This window comes from Cebus imitator, unplaced genomic scaffold (assembly GCF_001604975.1).
Source record: "Cebus imitator isolate Cc_AM_T3 unplaced genomic scaffold, Cebus_imitator-1.0 Scaffold33, whole genome shotgun sequence".
Taxonomy (NCBI): Eukaryota; Metazoa; Chordata; class Mammalia; order Primates; family Cebidae; genus Cebus; species Cebus imitator.
Window position 1 is genome coordinate 2014939 of NW_016107348.1, and position 22324 is coordinate 2037262.

Genomic DNA, 22324 nt, shown 5'->3' on the forward strand with positions numbered 1-22324 from the left:
GGCACGTGCAGAAGCCTGCTACAGCTGGGCTCTGCTGATGGGGGGTTGAGTCCCAGGCTTTGATCTCCTAGGTCAATGTTGTTTAGCCTGCAAAAAAAATCTGCCTGCTGCCACGTTTGCAGACTGCAGCATGAGTTCTCATGTCTGTTCCATCATTCATTGTTACAGCAAATATATACTAAGCACCTACTATGTGTTATAGAAACGGGGGATACAGCAGTAAATGCAACAGACCAAATCCCTGTCCTCATGAATATACTACCCAGTGAGCAGCTAGCCCATATCTATAAAACGTGTACTCTTGCTATGTGTAATGTGCTACGTATGTCAGATGGTGAAAATAAAGTTCTGAGAAACACACAGATAACGCAGGTGTGGCAGATGCTGGTGCAGACAGGAGTGTGGGGAGGCTTTTCTGAGAAGATGATACTTGAGCAGGGGCGTGGGGGCGAGGGAGGAGCCCCGTGGGTATCTGCGGGAAGAGTATTCTGGCAGATGGAACAGCAAGTGCAAAGCCCTGGTGGAGGGGTGGCTTGGCCTGTGAGGACTGCAAGGAGGCCAGGCTGGACAGTGCAGAGAGGGCGAGGGGTCAGGAGGGGCAGAGCTTGGAAAGACAAGGCTGTGCCACTGTAAGGGGCTTTGGCTTTCTGCCAAGTGAAATGGGAGCCACTAGAGGCTTGGAGCGGAGCACTGAGACCCTCTGATGTACACTTTTAGCAGGGTGAGAATATACCCCAGTGGGACACAGGTGGAGCCAGGGAGCCCCATGTTAAAGCTGTTACAGCAGTCCAGGACAGAGATGGCGGTGCTTGAGCTGGGAATGGCTGTGGAGATTGGGGAGAGAGGTGAGGAGCTGGACTCTGGTTGATTTGACTATTTGCTGATGAGCTAGACATGCGTGTGAGGGGAAGAGAGGAGGACAGGTCTCTCCCCACTCCAGAGCTCAGGGAGGTAAAACATCTGTCCTCACAGGCCTTCCCATAGCCTCCTCTCCTGTTAGGCGAGGAGGACAGGCCCCCTGGACAGGCGGCGTAGAGGCAGAGGTGGACGACGCAGCATGTTTGTGCTCTAGCACCTCTGCTGGCTGTGTGACCTTGAGCAGGCGATATCCCTGCTGAGCCTCAGTTCCCTAATCTGTGAAATGAGGATGACAAAACCTACCTAGAAGAGTCATAAGGAGCATTCAAGAAGGCACACAGGAGAAAGGGCCTCGCATTTTCTCCCCTTCCCTTCCCTTCAGAAAGAAAAAGTCTGTTTGGGGAAGAGAACCCCAGACAGGGACCAGGGTGATCCGCACTCACCTGTCAATGTGAGTGCACAACAGGGCTTATACCCAGCCCCCAACTCACCCCAGAGTCCCGTTTGGCTCCCTTGTAGGCAGTGGGAGCCCCTCCCTGTCACCTGTCAGGGAGGTCTGATGGGCAGGGGTCTCTAGTGACCCAGGGCCCTTGCCCCCTCGCTGGGTTGGTGCCAGCTTTCCCTGTCCTGCCCAGGAACTCCCTGCTCCTGCTGTCATCATATTAGCTTGCTGGCGTTCACATCCGACTCTATATGAGCCTGTGAGAACAGCAGGCTTTGCCTTCTGCTTCTAATTGGATACAACATAAAGATCACACATCCTCAACAAAGGCCATTTCCAGCAGACAATAAATGCCTACGACAGCAGGCTCTCTGTCATATTTGTGTCACGACTTTCAGTTGTGAAATCTACCCGAGTCTCCCCAAAATGGCAGGAGTGACGTCAGTGCCTGGCCTGGCTCTGGCTGCATTCTTTCAGGGTTTATCATTATTCCCCGCCTGCAACAACCGCGGCACATCAGACGCTTCTCTGGGTTCACCCCAGGGGCCCCTTCTTACCTGCCCCTCCCCGTGCCACCAGCCCGTAAACAGAGAGGGCAAGCAGTGAAAGGCAGGGCGGAGGGAAAACGCCCTGTGCAGCCAGGATGGCAGACATACTGTCAGGGGCGACAGTCCAGCAGGAAAGGCTCAGCTTGGCCAAGAAGCAACAACAACAAAAGGGATTCCACACCTCAGCCCAGGGAGGGGGAATGTATGCAAAGATTAGATTTGCTAAATTCAGAGCCACAAACCTTCAGGTACCTCAGTGAGGGGGGAGGTGTCAGTGCTTTTTCAAACCCACACTTCAGAGGCAGGCTTTAAAATGACTGACTTCTGTCAGGGCCAGAGGCTGGGCTGCCCAAAGCTCCTACAGGGCTGGGGGGACCTGAGAGACAGCTTTCCACTAGTCCAAGATGCGGTGAGCAGTGTCAAGCCAGAGACTGAGGTACAGACCTGCCACCCTTTCGGGCCCCCGCTAAGAACCTGATTCGAGAAGGAAGTGGAGACAGTAACGTGTGGGCAGTGGCCTCATGTTTTTGAAATGCAGAGTGAGCCGAGCTGGGATGGGAAAAGCGAGGGTGCCAGGGCTGCACTGAGTGGCCTGGTGAATTCTGCCAGTGCTGGCGGCCGCGCCAGGTGTGTGCCCTGCAGTCCTCCAGCAAACTTGGCTTGTGTCTCAGCCTGTGTGTGTACCCGGCACAGAGCATGGGCATCAGGGGCTCCAGCCTGCGCTGGGAGAGCTGGCACCTTACTTTCTCTCCCAGGTGGGAGCAGCCGGAGGAGAATTTGAAAATGTTTCCAGCCGTAGTTGAGGCCAGGGGCGGCCTCCTCAGCTGGAAGCTTCCCAGAGAGGCCAGGGGAGCTAACCCAGCCAGCCCGAGCCCCCCAGGGCCTGCCCCACTGACGGGGCTCCCTGAGAGCCGGAGCCTGGGAAAGAAGCAGGGAAGCTGGTTCCCCAAGGCTGGCTCTTGGCACCTCCTAGACCCAGGCAGGGCCTCTTTGGGGTGGGCAGGAGGGGCATGTGCAGAAGAGGAGTGGCAGTGCTTGGGCTGGGAATGGCTGTGGAGATGGGAGAGGGGAGAGGGGTTCGATTCTGGTTGATTTGTTTGCTGATGAGCTGGACATGCGTGTGAGGGGAAGTGAGGACAGGTCTCTCCCCACTCTGGAGCTCAGGAAGGCAAAACGTCTGTCCTCACAGGCCTTCCCGTAGCTCCTCTCCTGTTAGGCAAGCAGGGCAGGACCCCTGGACAGGCGGCGTGGGGGCAGCGGCCTCCACTGGAGGTGGGGCCACCGGAGCTTTAAAATACGTGGCTAGAATTTTTTGCTCAGATGCTTCCCCATCCCAACTGAGGAACCATGTCTGAGTAAGACTGAGGCCAGGGTCAGTCCTTGGCAAGAATGCAGCAGACCAGGCTTGGATGTAGCTCAGCCACTTTCGCTCTTCTGAGGATAACCTTCCCACCACCCCGGCCTTCACGCTGGGCCTGGGCGACCTGAAGGCAGCAACTGGATCACAGTACCAGGCACCGAGTAGGTATGGTTCTTAATTCTTAAAAAGTATTTTCCTCCCTATTCTATAAGAAAAGCTCATCTCAGAAAAAGATCAGCTCACTCCCAGTCAGGTATAAATGAGTAACAGCAGCTTGGTACATTATTTGCACTAGGAGCATTTCCACGTTAAAAGCGGAGACAGCGGAATGGAGTTAGACATGGAAGAGGGGCAGTGTATCTGTGCCTCAAGCCAGTTGTGGTTGTGAGGTGGAACAATGGGTGTGTGTGTGTGTGTGTGTGTGTGTCCACGCACAGAAGTACCCTGTATGAGCACCACTTCCCTGAGCCACACAAACAGCCCGTCACTGACAAGATCAGCATTCCAGACATGCACGTCTTCAATTTGGGTGTCAATGTGAAATTCTCCCATTTTCCTTTGCAGGGATCTACGTGCAGGAGATGGCTGACATGAGCACGGCCAAGCTGTATTCGGGGCTGCTGGGGGTGGGCGACGAGATCCTGGAGGTCAACGGGGCCAAGGTGGCAGGGCTGGGCTTGGCTCACATTAAGGAGCTGCTGGCCCACTCAGAGAGCTTGTCAATCCGTGTCCTGAGGCAGAGACCTGTACCACGGTGACCCAGAAGTGCCACTGCCCTCACTGCCACTGCCTCGGAAGCCCTGAGCCACTGAGGGTGGTTGGCCGGGAACGTGCTGCCAAGCTGCCCTGTGCTGGAAACATGGATCCTGCTGGTGTCTAACCCCTTGCGCTGTGGCAGGGCTTCTGCGATGGACTGCCTTAGGGAGAGGCAAGGAGCCTGTTTGCATATGTGTTTTAAGGACATTCATGCAGAACTAGAGAAAAAAAAAAATGGGTCTCCTTCCATGTCTAAGGGGGTGTCAACATTGACTTGTACCTTTGTTGCCGGGGGGGGAGGGAGATTCAGTGGACTCTTTGGTTGCTGCCTGAGAGCCGGCCCCGCCTCCTGGTCCCACTCCCCATCAAAGGCTACCCCAGCCTCCAACACTGTGGAACCAAAGAAAGCTCATGTCCATGTTGGCCTTGACCCTCCCCTTTTTCATCTATGTTCCTCCCTACTCCCATTCACTGCCTTTGCCCTTTATCCAGAAATGGGCAGTGTCCTGGAGTACCAGCCTTACAGCTATTGACCATATATGCCCAACCAAAATCAGAACGTGTGGTCTGACAGTTTTCTGCCCATTCTGGGTATGGGAACACCTGGGAGATGTTATCTGGTAGCCAGAATATTAAACATTTCTAGGAAATTTTTTTGATATAAAGTTGAAAAAAAAAATGAAGACCAATTTCAGGACATGCTACTGTAGTAGCCAGGATCCAGCCAGTAGGACCGGCCAGACCAGCCCCAAGCTGCCCACCTGCTGCCTCTGCCCAGATGGAGGCAGGAGTCGCTGCAGCCGGGCCTGTGCGGCCTCGTCATAGTTCTCCTGTCCAGCTTGGAGACAGGGCTGCATCGGTGCCTGGCCATCACACAGCTGTACACTTTCTGCCCAGACCTCCTGGCAGTGCTGTCAGTGGGCAGGTGGGTGGCTGTGGAGAGCGGGGATGGGCCATCTGCCTGGGCCTCAGCACTGCCTGGACGGCTCCTCTTCGGGAGTGGATGGCCATGTATCAGTCTTAACTTATTAAAACGCAAGGCTGAAGCTTCTCCCACTCTGAGTTGCTAAATTCTGGGCTGGATACTCATGTGACCTTCACTAGCCATGGGCAGGACCAGGGAGTGGGGAAGGGCATGGGTGCTGGTGGTGGACATGCCAGAGGAAAGGCTGGGAGGCCCCGGGTTAGGGTGACGGCAGGGTAGATGCGGAAGCCTCCAGATCATCCTTTAGAGGAAGAGAAGCCCTGGGCAAGGTTTGTCATCAGGAGAGAAGGAGCCAAGGGCCCTTGGCTGGGCACAACTGAGAAGCAGAATAGGAAGTCCAGAGCTGTTTTAGAACTCACCAGGGTGCCAGCTGTGGTTAGGAAAACAAATCCTGGAAACAAGAAACCCAACCTTCAGCAGAATCGGGTTTACCTGAGTGTCAGGGCAGCTTTATCGGGCAAGGGCACTGAAGCGGGCCTGTGGCCCAGAAAGAAGGTGGGGGGCGGGGAGGCAGTCCTGTGCAGGGTTTGGGGTGTGTTCCCCTGCCCAGGGCCTTTGCAGCAGGAGCCAGGTAGAACCCTGTCTTCATGATGCCCATGCAGGGAGAGGGAGGGCCTGGGCCCCATGGCTCACAGAATGGGGTATGGGTGTCAAGGAGGAATGCAGGGGCTCTGGCAGGTGGGCAGAGGGGCCAGAAAAACAAGTGCTTGGGGCTTCAGGCTGTGAGAGAGCACCGGCATACCCCAAAGTGTAGAAATGACCCCATAGCAAGAAACTACAAGTGTAGGGAAACCCTGGCTCCTCCTATACCACAATTCCTAGCCTTAAGATCACAAAAATGAGACATTTCATGTTGAGAAAAGCTCCTGGGGCCAAAGACAGCTCTGTTTTTCTCTGTATGGCCAGGACAACTTGCCTTCCCAGCTGGGAGGAGATGGAAGGGGTGCACTGGGCCTGGGAGGACGATGGGCAAAGGCCTCAGGCGTATCACCCCCGGGCTGGTGACATTCTTAGCTCTTAAATAGTCTTGCCAGGTGTGTCCTGCTCATTGTCTTTGGTTTACATAGATGGGGAACAAAGTTCAGCAGCAGTGATAGGGCATCCAATCCTGCCCCTCTGACTTGGGGCCCACAAGTCAGAGGGGCCCACTTTTCCCACTGAGCTGCCTCCCCATACCACAAAAGGCTTGGTGCTAGGGGAAGGGCACGAGGCCTCTGGATGGTGACCTAATTCCAAGGAGGCAAAGGCACTAGCATCCCAGCCCCTCCCTGGGGCAGCCCAATGTGTAGGCCCTGACTTGTGTGGATGGGAGGGGGCTTTGGTTCCTCCAGCCTCCTGTCTGACCTTCCCCATCTGCCTGCATCTGCCTGCCTGGGGAGCTGCTGACCTTGAAGGCCTGGGGCAGCCCTGCCTCATACATTGGACCATCAGAATCTTTTTTTTTTTTTTTTGAGACAGGGTCTTGCTCTGTTGCCCAGGCTGGGGTGCAGTGGTACAATCTCGGCACATTGCAAAGTCTGCCTCTTCCACCTCCCAGGTTCAAGTGATTCTCTTGCCCCAGCCTCCTGAGTAGCTGGACTACAGGCACCTGCCACCATGCCTGGCTAATTTTTAGTAGAGACAGGGTTTCAACATGTTGGCCAGGCTGGTCTCGAACTCCTGACCTCATGTGATCTGCCTGCCCGGGCCTCCCAAAGTGTTGGGATTACAGGCCTGAGCCATGGCACCTGGCCCATCAAAACCTTCTTACTGAGAACTTACTAACCAGGAGCCAGGCCTAGCACCAGGCAAGAGCTACCGGATTTAAGAAAGACCCGCAGCCTCAATGGGCTCCAGCCTAGAGGAAGGTACACACACAATACAGCGCTGGAGGCTGGGTGTACTGCAAGAGGAGCTACAGTGGATGCAGCCTGTGGGCAGCCTGTGGACAGCCTGGGGCCGTGATTCGTGGTTGGCCAGGTAGCTGGCAAGGACGTAGACCAGGCAGGTGAGCCCAAGCAGGACTTTCTAAAACGAGTAGGAAGCTACAGCAAGGGCCAAGTGGCTCAGGCGCAGAAAAGAAACAGCCACTTGCAAAGGTGTGGGTTTTCTGGTGTCTAATGTAGGTCCATCCCGCGGTTCACAGAAGGCCCTGACACTGGGACTACACAGAGCAGAAAGTGGCACCATCTTTGCCTCAGGCACCGCAATCTCCTTGGGGATTGGGGGCACTTTCAGAAGTCACCCGGGCTCTTCCCTCCCACCCCCCGCCCTGTCGCTGCGGGGTGCCACGGGGGGTGAGGACTGAGGTCTGTCGCTTGCCCTACAAGTAGCAGACTGACTGTGCCCTCCACAGCCGCCCCGCGCCCTCCCTGCCCTCAGGTCACCCAAGGTGACCTCACAGCGACGCGGGTGCTCGCAAGTCTTCCCGGCAGGGTGGGCGGTCCCTTCGGCCCGGGCATGCAGCGGCCGCTCGCTCTGCACCCGCAGGCTCCGTGCCAGCCATGCCTTCACAGCCAAGCGGCCGCCTGCAGAGTGTGTTCCCGTCACACCGGCAGGAGGCGTGGGGCCAGGTGGCTCGGCCTTTGTCCTCTTCCTCCCGCGGGCCTCGCGCGGGCAGAGGTGAGAGGGGCGCAGGCTTGTTACCCTGTCTGAGGGTCACAGGGGCTTTCCTGCCAAGGCCGCATCCGCGAGGCAGGGTGTGTCCAGCAGGGCACCGGCTGTTAGAGCCGCGGGGACCTGCAGCCTGAGTGGACAGACGGCGGGTTCGCGGGGTTTTGCACATCCCCGCCCCCAGCGCGCACACGCGCACACACACACATGCACACACACACACACACACACACACACACACACACACCCCACACACACAGAGCTGGGCTCACAGCGTCCTTCAGGAACGCAGTTGGGGAGGGGGGACAGGGGCCGACTGGAGAACCGCATGGTCCCTGGCCTTGCTGAAAGGTGCTGTGGAGGCAGCGCGCGAGCCAGACTGGCAGGATGAGCTGGAGCTGGGGCTGGCGGGAGGGATGGGGAGGAAGTGGGGTGAGCTAGGGACCCTCACATCCGTGGGGCAGGGGCGGGGTGTGCAGGAATGAGTGCCTGGTGCATGCCGTGTCCCCAGCTCTCAAGCGTGCTGGAGAAACCGCAGGCGGGCTGGAATTTTGGAAACCAATGTTAACCAGGACTTCAGGGACCTGCCGTGGTTGCCGTCCCTTGCCTTGCCTTGCCTTGCCTTGCCTTGCCGTGCCAGCACCGCAAATGTTCCAGAGTTCTGTAGGGGGTCATTAAATCATCCTGAGTCCATACAACAACACTGCAAGGGAGAGACTATTATGCCCGGCTTATGCACGAGGAGTCCGAGGCTCAAAGGTTAATTCACAGATCCAAGGTCTGAGAGCCAGTCAATAGAAGAGGCAGGATTTGAACCTGACCCTCTGTGACTTCCAGCCCGCATCCTTCCACCCTCCTGGGTCCCACTGCAGCTCACCTTGCTTGGAGCCCCTCGAGTCCCCGCTCCCTGGCCTGCACAGCCTACGGGGCAGAGTGGCACCCTCGAGCAGCTCTGGAGGCCCTGCTGGGCCTGCCCGCCACTGACCCTCACCAGGATGCAGGGCCTTCATCTCGGTTTTCCTTCTGGGAAGTAGGGCTGGAGAAGGGTAGGCCCATCCCTTTCCAGGGCAGTGTTTCCGAACTGCAGGCTAAATTCACCCATGTTATAAAAGCAATTTCAGGGATCGAGACCATCATTAAAAAAATAATAAAAAGGACAGGATAGAAGATAAAAATTAGAGTGCCTTCCACAAGCCAAGGGTAGGTTAGGTTTGGAGAAATTCTTCTGCGTGTGTGTACCGAGTTGTAATTTAAAATGGGTCATGGCTCTGCTCTGCGGGAGGCAGACACCGTAGAGCCACAGCCTGGCCCCTGGGGTAGGACGAAGAAGCCTCCATCCTCAATAGGTGCCCTGGGCAGCTGTTTGTTTTCACTCTTTGCTGGGGGTGCCAAGAAGAGGCCTGTGACCCAGGAGAGGTGGGCAGTGGTGTGACTGTGGACTTCTTAATCCTCCAAACTGCCTCTGGGCACAGGATTCCCGTGCAGGTGTTACTGGCAGGAGCTTTGGTTGTTGGCTCCTGGAGCCCACCAGCCCCAACTCCACCCATTCATACACCCCCTACTCTCTCATGCTTATTCATGCCTTGGCTGGAATGTCCTTTCTCTGTCCACCCACAGACCCCATGGCAACCTTCAAAAATATTAGAGGTATCTGTCTCTGGAAGTATTCCCAATATTGCATGCTGACTTCAGCTCCTCCCCTTAGATCCCACAGGATCTTGTACCAAGGGCTCTTTATTGTGATTCTTCAGGTAGAATTGCTTTTCCTCCACCAAACTTACCTGGCAAGAAATGGACTTCCCTAGTCCATCTGCCCAACCCATTTCCCACCCCAGTCCACAGGCCAGTTCTGGAGCTACTCAAAAGGTGCTGCTGCCACCTGCATAAACAGCCCTTCCCTCTCTCCCTGCCTCCACACATCCGCAGAGAAGCTTCCCTCTTTCCTATGGAGCCAGAGCACCTGCTTAGAAATGGCAAGAGCCTTCCTTGGCAGGAAGCTCTGCCCAGCACTCTCTGGCTGTGGGTTTGGCCAGGTTGGAGTGCTGGACCCCGAAGGCAGGGGCTGCGAGGACTGGCACTGACAATGTGCCCATGGAGCCAGGGCTTAACAGCTGCCCTGCCAGTCCTGGAGGGCATCCGGAGCTCTCCTGTGGCTGCCAGGCTGCCTGCCGGGCCTGCCTTTGTCATGTCCTTCTGCAGTCTGGGCTCAGGCCCCTACTCACAGTGTGGAGCCGCCCTTAGGGTTCTGGCCCGGTGCCAGGCACTGGGGAGCGGCCTGCCCTGCTCTTAGGAAACCCACATCCCCAGGATGGATGCAGCTTCAGTTGTGAAAAAAGAGCAGAGTACCAAGGGCTACAATGGAAGCCCAAAGGCAGGAGGCCCCACCCTACCTGAGGAGCAGAAAGGCTCCCAGGAAAGCCAGCTCTAGGAGCCCATGGCCCCCAAGACCACAAGCTCACCAGCCTCCATTCAGCTCTGGTGTTAACTCAGGAACAAGGGGTGCTGGCAGTCATGGGGGCAGCATTTAGAGGCCACAATTTTCATTCTCATCCTGGGCCCCCCAGACTGTCTCCAGGCTTTTCTGGGTTTATACAATAAACTTGTTTGGCTCATTTACTTTTTGCATATTCCCAGCCAAATACACAAAAGCTCCAAAACATTTAGCAGCAAGGCGGACCTGTGTGAGACCCTGAGCCAGTAGATCTCTTGAATGTTACAGCGGGCTTGAGGGGTTTGAAACAGTCAAGCCCAAGGCAACTGGTATCCATGCTTTATCTCAGGTACTTCAGGTTCAATGCTTCAGTCCGCCACTAACTGGCACGGCTGTTTTGACCCCTCTGCGCTGCCCTCAGCCTTATGCTGCCACTTCTCAGGTTAGAGGGATGGCTTAGTGAGACATCTGTTTGCCACCGCTGAAGTCAGGACAGTGCCTTTTCTTTTCATGGAGGACTTGTATGGTCCTGGCCTCCTAGGGTCCGATTCTGTCTCTACCATTTACTAGTTGTAGCCTTAGGCAAATTTCTTTATTGCTCCATCCCCAGTTTTCAGGTGTAAAATTGGCCTCAACAGTATTTCCCTCAGCGGGTTGAAAACGGAATGAAAACATTCTGCTCCTCACAGCATCCCTGCAGCCTCGGTCAAGGACCTACCCCACATGTCAGATTTGCATCAAATACTGGCCAAAACTATTAGCTACTGTTTAGATAAAAGTTTTAGAAAGTTTAGAGTGGCTGACCTCTTCAAAAGCCAGCCAATCTTACTGTGCCCAGAAAAAGTGTCTGATGGTTTGTGAGCCAGTGGGCTGGGAAGGGAGGCGGGGAGAAAGCACCATCCAAAGAGGCTGGATTGGGGAGTGCGGGCCCACACTGGCTCATGGAGCCCGTCGCCCCTCTCTGAGGTGCATCTGTGGCGATGCTTGCTCAGGTCCAGCCTGCACCTGCCACTGCTAATACTCCGTGTGGCGGCGCCTGGGCAGGCGGGCCCTGTTTCCACACAGCTGACACCTGGAGACGCCAAGGATCATTTACTGATTTGAAATGTGTCCTCTAGGACAGTGACCTATTATGGTAGCATGGACAGGCGTTCCCTTCCTGTGAGTTTCCTTTCTGCCTCAGGCCTTGTCTTTTAACATTTTGAGACCTTTGGAATGATGGCAAATCACAGCAGAGCCATGAGTAGAATAGAGTCACTGTCCACCTGAAGAACTAGGCCCCTCAGCCTTGCAGATGCAAACTGTCTCCCTCTGCCAAAGCCACATAACCCACGTTTCTCCCTGGGGTGGGGAGGTGACCTGTTTTTATTAGAGGATACATGAACCTTAACTCTCTAAGCACTCGTTTCTCTGGCGAGGTTGGTCAGTATGTTCATTTGCCATCACCTTTCCTCCTTAGCTATTATGTCTGGGAGAAATCAAGCTAAGGACTTAGCAGGCACTAATATGGCACCTTCTGTGCTGGGCACGGGGGTAACAGTAAGCGGCTCTGCCTTTCACTACCTGTGTGACCTTTGGAAAATGACTACTGTGTCCCAATTTCCTCACCTGCAGATTTGAGGTAACAGATAAGGGAACTTCTCATTTTTAGTATTCTATGTGTTAGTACAAAGTCCTTAGAACAGTGCCTGGCAGATAAAAGTTAATACCAGTGAGGATGAAGATGGCAAATGGAATGATCAAGATCTCTCTGCCCTTAAGGACCCTATGTAGCCTCCTCACCTTATCCCACATGGAATTTAGGGCAAGCTTTTTCAACTACCAGTTTGCTTGGCCAATATTCTTATTTGCCAGCACTTCAGTGGGGGGGGAATGAAGGACTCAATTCCTTTCTCTTCTAGTCTGTCTGTTCTCCCAAGCTCACTGTCTCAGTTGAAACTCTGTGCTGTGTAACATTTTGCATACACAGTATAGTTATGTATTAGTCTTTTTTTTTTTTTTTTTTTTTTTTTTTTTGTTTTTTTTTTTTTTTTTTTTTTTTTTTTTTTTTTTTTTGAGATGGAGTTTTGCTCTTGTTGCCCAGGCTGGAGTGCAATGGCCTGATCTCGGCTCACTGCAACCTCCACCTCCTGGGTTCAAGCAATCCTCCTGCCTCACTTCCCACGTAGCTGGGATTACAGGCATGCGCCACTATGCCCGGTTAATTTTGTATTTTTAGTAGAAACAGGGTTTCTCCATGTTGATCAGGCTGGTCTCAAACTCCTGTCCTCAGGAGATCCACCTGCCTCAGCCTCCCAAAGTGCTGGGATTACAGGCGTGACCCACCATGCCCGGCCTGTATTAGTCCATTTTTACGCTGCTGAAAAAGACATATCCAAGACTGGGAAGAAAAGGAGGTTTAATTGGACTTACATTTCCACATGGCTAGGGGGATCGTGGTAGAGGGCGAAAGGCACTTCTTACATGGCAGCAGCAAGAGAGAAATGAGGAGGAAGCACAAGTGGACACCCCTGAGAAATCCATCAGATCTCGTGAGACTTATTCACTATCACGAGAATAGCACTGGCAAGACCGGCCCCCTGGGGTAATTGAGACCCCAGGACTCAATTACCTCCTCTGGGGTCTCTCCGGTTAACACATGGGAATTCTGGGAGATATAAGTTGAGATTTGAATAGGAACACAGCCAAACCATATCTTCCACCCCTGGCCTCTCCAAATCTCACACCCTCACATTTTAAAACCAATCATACCTTCCCAACAGTTCCCCAAAGTCTTATTTCAGCATTAACCCAAAAGTCCGCAGTCCAAAGTCTTATCTGAGACAAGGCAATTCCCTTCCACCTATGAGCCTGTAAAATCAAAAGCAAGCTAGTTACTTCCTAGATACAATGAGGGTACAGGTATTAGGTAAATACAGCCATTCCAAAAGGGAAAAATTGGCCAAAACAAAGGGGTTGCAGGGCCCCAGGCAAGTCCAAAATCCAGTGGGGCAGCCAAATTTTAAAGCTCCAAAACAGTCTCCTTTGATTCCAGGTCACGCTGATGCAAGAGGTGGGTTCCCATGGTCTTGGGCAGCTCCACACTGTGGCTTTGCAGGATACAGCCTCCCTCCCAGCTGCTTTCACGGGCTGTCATTGAGTGTCTGCAGCTTTTCCAGGGGCATGGTGCAAGCTGTAAGTGGCACTACCATTCTGGGCTCTGGAGGACAGTAGCCCTCTTCCCACAGCTCCACTAGGTAGTGCCCTAGTAGGGACTCTATCTGGGGGCTCTGACCCCACATTTCCCTTCCTCGCTACACTAGCAGAGGTTCTCCATGAGGGCCCCACCCCTGCAGCAATCTTTTACCTGGGCATCCAGGTATTTCCATACATCTTCTGAAATCTAGGTGGAGGTTTCCAAACCTCAATTCTTGACTTCTGCATACCTGCAGGCTCAACATCTTGTGGATGCTGCCAAGGCTTGGGGCTTCCACCCTCTGAAGCCACAGCCAGAGCTGTACATTGGCCCATTTTAGTCACGCTGGAGCAGCTGGGACACAGGACACCAAGTCCCTAGACTGCACACAGCATGGGGACTCTGGGCCCAGCCCGCAAAACCACTTTTTCCTCCTGGGCCTCAGGGCCTGTGATGGGAGGGGCTGCCATGAAGTTCTCTGACATGGCCTGGAGACACTTCCTCACAGTCTTGGAGGTTAACATTAGGCTCCTTGCTACTTACGCAAATTGCCGCAGCTGGCTTGAATTTGTCCCCAGAAAATAAATTTTTCTTTTCCCCTGCATTATCAAGCTGCAAATTTTCTAAACTTTTATGCTCTGTTTCCCTTTTAAAATGGAATGCTTTTAACAGCACCCAAGCCACCTTTTGAACACTTTACTCCTTAGAAATTTCTTCTGCCAGATACCCAAAATCATCTCTCTCAAGGTCAAAGTTCCACAGATCTCCAGGGCAGGGGCAAAATGCAGCCAGTCTCTTTGCTAAAACATAACAAGAGTTACCTTTGCTCCAGTTCCCAACAAGTTCCTCATCTCCACGTGGGACCACCTCAGCCTGGACCTTATTGTCCATATCACTATCAGGCTTTCGGTCAAAGCCATTCCACAAGTCTCTAGGAAGTTCCAAACCTTCCCACATTTCCCCATTTTCTACTGAGCCCTCTAAACTGTCCCAACCTTGCCTGTTACCCAGTTCCAAAGTTGCGTCCACATTTTCAGGTGTCTTTTCAGCAATACCCCACTTTACTGTTACCAATTTATGGTATTAGTCCATTTTTACCCTGCTGACAAAGACATCCCGAGACTGGGAAGAAAAGGAGGTTTAATTAGATTTACAGTTCCACGTGGCTGGGGGGGGATCATGGCGGAGGGTGAAGGCAACTTCTTACACGGTGGCAGCAAGAGAGAATCGAGGAGAAAGCAAAAGCAGAAACCCCTAATAAACCCATCAGATCTCTTGAGACTTATTCACTATCACGGAAATAGCACGGGAAAGAGCAGCCCCTGTGATTCAATTACCTCCCCCTGGGTCCCTCCCACAGCATGTGGGAATTCCAGGAGATACAATTCAAGTTGAGATTTGAATGGGGACACAGCCAAGCCGTATCAGGCTACTTGGGGGTTTGAGAATTCATATAGCTTGCTCAGCTAGAGAAAGCACAATTTATAATTCAGATCTTCCAGAAGTCACAAACTTTTCCTGCCCCATGCAGATGCACATGTCTTTTATTAGAGGGGGTAGGAGGAGAAGAAGGGAGCTGTGCTTAGGTATGAAAGAACTAAAAACAAAACTGAGAAATGATCTAACAAACAAAAAACACCCAGGACAAGGCTCGTGGCATCTCCACTTCCCTTTAAAGCTGAACAATATTCTTTATGCAGTTGTAATATGATCTCAAGAGAAACTGAGACTTCATGGTATAAAAATACCACTTTTGAGGATGGCCAGTTTTTTGTTTTACACAGTATTTGGGGGGGGGTCGGGTTTTAAGTTTATATTATCATCAGATTTTATTTCACATTATGATGACAATCGAAGCCACAGATAATTCACTTTGCAAGGGCTGTTGTTTTACTGCAGCCTCACGTCCATACATAGCAGTGGTTCTCAAACTAGAGCAAGCATCAGAACCCCCGGGAGGCTGAAACACACTGCTGTGCTTGCCTTGCATTTCCAGCAAGTTCTCCATGCAGAGATGTGAGTGCTGGTCCCACACCACACCTGGAGACCCGCCATACAGAGGAAACAAAAATCTACCTGTGTCTGAGGGCTGTAAACCTTGGCACCGGGGATCTGGCCCTCCTTTCATTATGTTGAGGGTGCAGGCACCATCTGGAAACCACCCAGGCATTTGAAATTCTAATTCTTGATCCCACTTCTTTGGTTTATATCTTCTAGTTATTTAACATGAAAACACCATAAGGTTATTTATCCTTGGAAAAAAATATAATGGGTTATTCCTGCTGACTTTTGTCACATATTACACATTCTGTCTTTGAATTAAGTTAGTTTCTGATTACGAATGAGCCTGTGAAAGGATATTTCCAGCTAGAGAAACAGAACCCATAATCGGTTTCAGCTTGCTTTCTCTCGCCCTTCCTAGATGGCTTCTAGGTCACCCCTCACCCCAGCATTCTCTGAAGTCTGTCTGTTGAGAGCTGAGCCCAGCCTGTGTCAGTTAGGAAGTAATCACATGGAGCCTAAAAGCAATTCCAAAACCGTATCAGCGGGACATTTGGCTGTCCTGTCCTCACCCCACACAGATGACAGGGCACAGACATGCTACCTTTCTGAGGATGAAGACATCTGCTTCTCCCAGAACAGACCTTACCTGCAGGGTCACAGTTGTCTACCAGTAGGAGGATCTCAGCTAAAATCTGCTTTCTGCAGAGCAGGAAAAAACCCTGAACTCAGTCCCACCCCAGGGCTGACGGAAAGCTTGGCTGGAGCAGAGTGCTGGGCTGCCACGAAGGCCAGGGCACAGGGCCTTGGTCAGCAAACAATGAAGCTGGGTGGTCTTATTCCAAATATCCCCCTGAATAACCAAGTGGCCTCCAGGCTTGACAGCCCATAACCTTTTAAAAAGTGGTAAAATACAATTTTGCACAAAGGTCTGGCTGCCATTGGCAAACCAGGTGCACTGCATGAAATGTTCATGTGAAACCCGGGCGGCAGGGCCAGCAGGCAGCTGGAACAATCGCTGTCTAAGCACAGTTAACGCCCACACAGCCCCGGGGAAGGGCAGCTCTGCACAAAGCATGTCTGAAGGAAAACAGCACCGACATGTTCATTTATGGCAGAGAAAAACCAAGCTGATTCTTTCTTCCTCTTCCCCTTCCCCTCAATCTGTAATAATAGAGACTTTAATATAATAAAGAATTCCAAAATATATCTAGATTGCAGAAACCTGACCAAGGTGCCATTGTAACTTTCAGAGCTTTGGTGTTTGTCCAAAAGGCAAAAAAAAAAACCACATCGGGTCGCAGCGGTGAGGAGGACGCACGACAAGTTAGCATCAGTCTGCCCCCAGGTAAGTACCTTAGGGTGGTCCCAGACAGTGCAGTTCCTGATGGCCGAGTCCAGAATGCACTGCACCAAATGGCTCCCATATATGTTGGGGTGAGCTGTAACTGTTTTCATGGCTAATAAGGGGACTAAGCTAAGTGATCCCAAGTCCCTCTGAGTCTGTCTTTAAATCTGATAACTACAGAAGTCGGCTATTTTGAAGTTTCACCCCCACCCTGGTTACCAAGCATGGGCTCCAGTCATGAGATTCAAAGCAATGCTGCTCAGGGCTGAAGGATCATTCTACTCTACTCAACTCTCTTGGTTTTCTGGATTCAACACCAGAGAGCACCGTTTCCCAGTGAGCATTAATTAACTGCCAAATAAACAGGTGAGAATGGCATCCTGTTTACATACAACAGACCAATGTGAGCCCCACAAGAATAAGACTTCACTGTTTTTAAGTATGAGCGTATTTTTTTAAGTATGAGCATATTTTTTTAAGGCTGGGTGCAGGCAGCTGGACATTAACGGAAGACCATCTAGGCCAGGCTCAGTGGCTCACGCCTGTAATCCCAGCACTTTGGGATGCCGAGACAAGTGGATCATTTGAGGCCAGGAGTTCAAGACCAGCACGGCCAACAGGATAAAACCCCATCTCTACTAAAAATACAAAAATTAGCCAAGTGTTAGGGGGCATGCCTATATCCCAGCTACTTGGGAGGCTGAAGCATGAGAATTGCTTGAACCCAGGAGGTGGGGGTTGCAGTGAGCCAGGATCGCACCACTGCATTCCCGTCTAGGTGACAAGAGAGACTCTGTCTTGAAAAAAAAAAAAAAGGATGACCATTTCTATGCAAATGATATGAGGTAATACAGTTATTGGTTAGCTGGATTTAACCATTCCAACTTCTAGTTAATACAGAACTTTTCGTGTATGATGTTATTATTCAGAATGAAATACCTCTGTTTCATGCTACAGGAAATACATACGTGCCTTTCCTCACAGGAATAATCTTTAGTGGAGGGATCTTCCCACTGTGGCTGACAGCAGGGGAGGTATCTGGCCACAGTTATGAATATGGAGTATCTGCTAAAAGGATAGGCTTTGGAGGCAGATGACTGGAGTTTGAGCTTCGACTCTCCCATTCACTAGTTTAAAAACTACTCTTAATGGCTGCAGATAACAGAAACCTATGTAAACCAGCTCAAGCACAAAGTGGGATGCTATCTTAAAGGTGGGAATCAGGGCAGTGTGGGGACCCAAGGATCAAAACGAAGATGTGAATGACTTTATCCCTGAGGTAGGGACATGACTGCCAGCACAAAGCTCACATCCTCCATCACTTCACCACTCCATATGAATGGGTGTCTCTCTCCCAGCTCTGGTTACCAAAAGGAAAACGAAGTCACAGGAGTACTCTGACGTGTGTTGGATCATGCGGCACCCCTGGGCCTAATCACTGTGACCATCAGAATTAGCCTCTAAGACTTGCCACGGCTAACAGTCCTGGCAAGAACTAAATGGTACACTCAATATGGTTTAAGTAAATTCAACAAAGGCATCAACTGTAGAGGAATAATCAGGACTGAGGAAACTAGTAAGGGATGGTGGAGTGTCCAGAGACTTGTGACAGAGGGAAGCCATTACCCCACCAGAGCTGAAGGGTAAAAGACAATATTGTTACCATAGTCCAGCAAGAGCTGCGACCCCGGCAGAGGATGCTTCTTGTGAGAGCTGTGACCACAGCCGCTGGTGGGACTGCAGTGAGGTAGGTTAGGGAATGAAGCCCCACCCTCTCTCCTCTGTAGCTCTCTGGTCTTTTTTGAGGATGCTCATCCCAGTAGCCAAACCCAACCAGAGGCCAGGGGCTCTGGAAGTGCAGTCTGACATAGACAGCCTCCTGGGGCACAGTGGGGAAGGGATGAGATTAGCTGGGGGCTGATGGGGAGAGCCTAACCAGCACACACATTTGTTTAGGCTAGGGCTGGGCAGGAGGATTAAGACTGGTACCTCTCAACACAGGCACATGTTGGAATGGGGTGGGGTAATTATCCAAAATATGTTGTGTGTTTGGCAGAAGGGGTTCCTGTTATTAGAAAAAGTGAGGCTAAGAGATGCTAGGCTAAAAAAGCAATCATCTTGAGTAAAACCCACAGGTGTGATAATGCCTACCCCACAGAAATTGATAGGAAAAATATGCATAAAAGCACTGTGTCAACTGGAGGGCTCTGCTCCCTTTTCAGGAGACGATCAGTCATACTGGATTAGGAGTGCACCCTACTGCAGGAAGACCACACCTTCCCAAATTACATCAGCAACAATCCTATTTCCAAAGAAGGCCACATTCTGCGGTACTGGGGGTTAGGACTGCAACATGAATTATTTCTGGGGTAAACAATTCAACTCCTAACACATCCCTACCCAGCCTCTGTGGGCTCCCTCAATCCACCAAAGCTCCTTTGGCTTCAGTGGATTATCTAGCAGTTAGAAAACCAGGATCATTGAATTTAACGCAATTACGGTGAGACTGACTACCTTAGCTTACTTCTGTGAGAAGAGTTAAGACAAGGGAATCTGTGGAATCTTGGAGGTTTGGGGGCATTCGGGGGCGGGGGCAGATGTTCTTCCTTTAAATCGCAACACTTAGCTCTCTTGCACTTATAAGACTCACACCTCCATCCCAACCCCTGCACCACAGGACAAGCAAGTGTTCTTGGCCTTCAACCTTCATTCCGATGGTGAAAGCAGGTGCTCCTGATCTATTTGCCCACCAGCTTCTGCTGTGGAGCCTGAGGCTTCTGATGTCTGCCTGGCTGGTTCTTAGTAAGAAGGTCAAGTTCAACCACTGGAGAGATGCCAATGCCCTTCAGTAGTTAAATATGAGTTCAGAGCCTGGGGTCTGCATGTAAGATTTGGGGTTCCCTAGATATAAGATTTCTGAAAACACTCAGACTGTGGGGACCCCTGCTGAGGGAGAGGCCCCAAACTGTGGCTCCAGGGGAATGCACCAAGGCTCTCACTGAGGCCGCCTTCTCCAGCCAGCTCCCCTCCTGCTTCCCCATGGCTGGCGTGGCTGAGTGAAAACGACACTGAGCACAGCCCACGCGTGAGCAGCTTGCCATGCAGCAGGATAAACCCATCACGCCACTCAGCGTGCCTTGGTTGTAAATCTAGTGTGATTACGACACTAATCTCTGGCCATTTGTTCTGTTTCTGGTTTGTGAACCAACTGAAGACATGAGCAGACCTCAGCTAACCCACATATAGCACATGTGCAAACTGGAAAAATGAACCCTTCCTCTGGGAGGTCGGCAGCCCAGGCCAGGTCACCTGGCTTGGCCAGCAGAACCCAGAGTGGATTTTGCCCCTATTTATTCCTCAGTGGGTTATCTATCCTTGTGCAGAGCACAGGCTGAAATGGCGGCTCTCTGGTCATACAAATAGAAAGCACAGAAAAGGGCTGCACACCAGAATGAATGAATTGAATTGAAAGGGAGGAGTGATGGTGAAAAAAAACAGGTCAATTCATTTAGACTGGTAGAACCAGAACCACTGTGTAGTATGTCCAAATGGTTAAAATTCCCTGAAAGATGTTGCATAATCCTATCATAGTGTTTATTTATGGAAATCTATTTTTAAAAATTCATGTAATGTTGCACAGTCTGTTTGCATGATGCCTTGTACATAGTAGCAACTCAGTAAATACCTCTTGAATGAACTAGTACAGTATTTTAATTAGCTACTCTTCATGTACTTGTGCAAAAGAACAGTGTCATCTTACAGCTGAAGTCATAGAGGGGAAATAGCCCACTCAGGATTATGTAACATTCCAGGTGCTCAGGATGAATGATCCAAGGACTGGTCTGAATTCTTCAAAGATTTCAGCTGCATTAACATTGTTTATCTAGGCTGGGTGAGGTGGCTCATGCCTGTAATCCCAGCACTTTGGGAGGCTGAGGCAGGCAGACCACAAGGTCAGGAGATAGAGACCATCTTGGCTAACACGGTGAAACCCTGTCTCTACTAAAAATAAATTCTAAAAAAAAAATTGGCTGGGAATGGTGGCATGCGCCTATAATCCCAGCTACTCAGGAGGCTGAGGCAGGAGAATCGCTTGAACCCGGGAGGTGGAGGTTGCAGTGAGCTGAGATCACGCCACTGCACTCCAGCCTGGGTGACAGAGCAAGACTCTGTCTCAAAAAAAAAAAAAAAAGTTCTTTATCTAATAAACTTTATCTTGTCATTGCGATGTCTGTGAGATTAGTGATCTGAAACATTTCGTCAATACTCCCACCCCACCTAACACATACCTAAATCAGAATTCAGAGGTTCTTACATGAGGCACTGTTTTTCTTGAAGGCTAGAGAAAAGGTGCTGAGAAATGAGTTATCAGCCATCTTGGGGACCCAAATATCTGAAATTTTTCGGAAATGTGTAACTGGTCCAAATTTGCTTTTTTGTCTCCATTTGGGTATTTGGTTAATGAACGTTCTTAACATGCAAATTCCACCCACTCTTCCCAATACCCTGAGCTGGTAAGGGTCCCCTTTCCCCCTTTCCCCCTTCCCCCTACTCCATGTTGGCTGCACCAGCAGAGGCTTCTGCATTTGCCCCTGGGCAGGAGTCGGGTGTGAAGGTCTGGGCCAGAAGGTTCTGAGTCACTAAGCTGAGCTGCTGGGTGGCAGCTGGAAGGCCAGACTGGCTGAAGCCTGGCGAGGTGACACCGGGTCTGGGGCAGGTGCAGCGGCAGCGGCCAGACCTCTGAGGACACAAACGGGCCAGAGAGCGGGAACAACCTGGGAGAAATCAGCCTCTGAGAGGAGGCTATGGGATGAAATGGGAGGCCTCCAAAATGGGAAAGGAGGTGAGACCAAGGAAGTAAGACTGCCGCCCAAGCTGGAGCCGTGCCGGCCTTTCCTCCTTTCTGAGGCATCAGCGCAGATTCTAAGCTTACCTGAGCTGACTGAAAGCTCTATTGTTTTCTGAGCAACACGACAGTGGCATGAACAGAGAATTCCCGGAACACACTGGGAAGACCCACCCTCTAGAAGGTGACAATTCTGGGGAGATGTAAAGGGCAGGAAGAAAAAGTCAAACACTTGGCACCCATCAGCTGCTGAAACACAACCCTCTCATGCACTTTAAAATACCCAACACACACACACACACACACACACTGCCTATTACTCACAAAACAGCTACAAATGCACAGTCTGTGGGTTACCAGTTCATGTCACACTGTGCCTCAGGAAGCCACTGAGTGGCCTGGCCATGCAGCTTATCAATCTTCTGGGACATGTTTTGCCTCACTGAATTGGCTTTCACAGTATTTGCACTTCATGGTTGAAATCCTTAAGAAAGGAGGTCAGCTTCTGGCTCCATAACGAATTGGTCTTGGCCACCTGACTATTGCCCTTCCTAGCTGGAGCCATAGTGCTTAGGTGGAGGCAACAAGTGTAAATGAGTGAAGGCCAGGCGCAGTGACTCATGCCTGTAATTTCAGCACTTTGGGAGGCCAACAGCAGGTGGATCACCTGAGGTCAGGAGTTTCAGACCAGCCTGACCAACATGGAGAAACCCCATCTCTACTAAAAATACAAAAAAATGAGCCAGGTGTGGTGGCACATGCCTGTCATCCCAGCTGCTTGGGAGGCTCAGGCAGGAGAATAGCTTGAACCCGGGAGGCAGAGGTTCCAGTGAGCTGAGATTGTGCCATTGCATTCCATTGAAACCCCATCTCAAAAATTAAAATAAAGAAAGGGTGAAACTGTGCTTGCTGCTCTGGCCGAGAGGGAGCAGCTCTATGGCTACCCTAACATGCGACAGCCACCACCAAATTCAAACTCAGT

The 22324-nt window shown here is 51.5% G+C and overlaps 1 protein-coding gene across 1 annotated transcript; it reads left to right on the forward strand.

Moving 5' to 3' along the window:
- The first annotated feature begins 6 nt into the window (after positions 1-6).
- Positions 7-4638, forward strand: LOC119470527 (partitioning defective protein 6-like). The gene is made up of 2 exons (XM_037737054.1): positions 7-845; positions 3773-4638. Exons 1-2 carry the CDS (start codon positions 704-706, stop codon positions 3964-3966), a joined length of 336 nt encoding a protein of 111 aa, XP_037592982.1. The 5' UTR covers positions 7-703; the 3' UTR covers positions 3967-4638.
- The last annotated feature ends 17686 nt before the right edge of the window (positions 4639-22324 follow it).

Coding starts and splice junctions, on each gene's coding strand:
- LOC119470527 (XM_037737054.1), top strand. CDS start 704: ATGTACACTTTTAGCAGGGTGAGAATATACCCCAGTGGGACACAGGTG. Junction 846..3,772: donor TGTGGAGATTGGGGAGAGAG/GTGAGGAGCTGG, acceptor TTTCCTTTGCAG/GGATCTACGTGCAGGAGATG.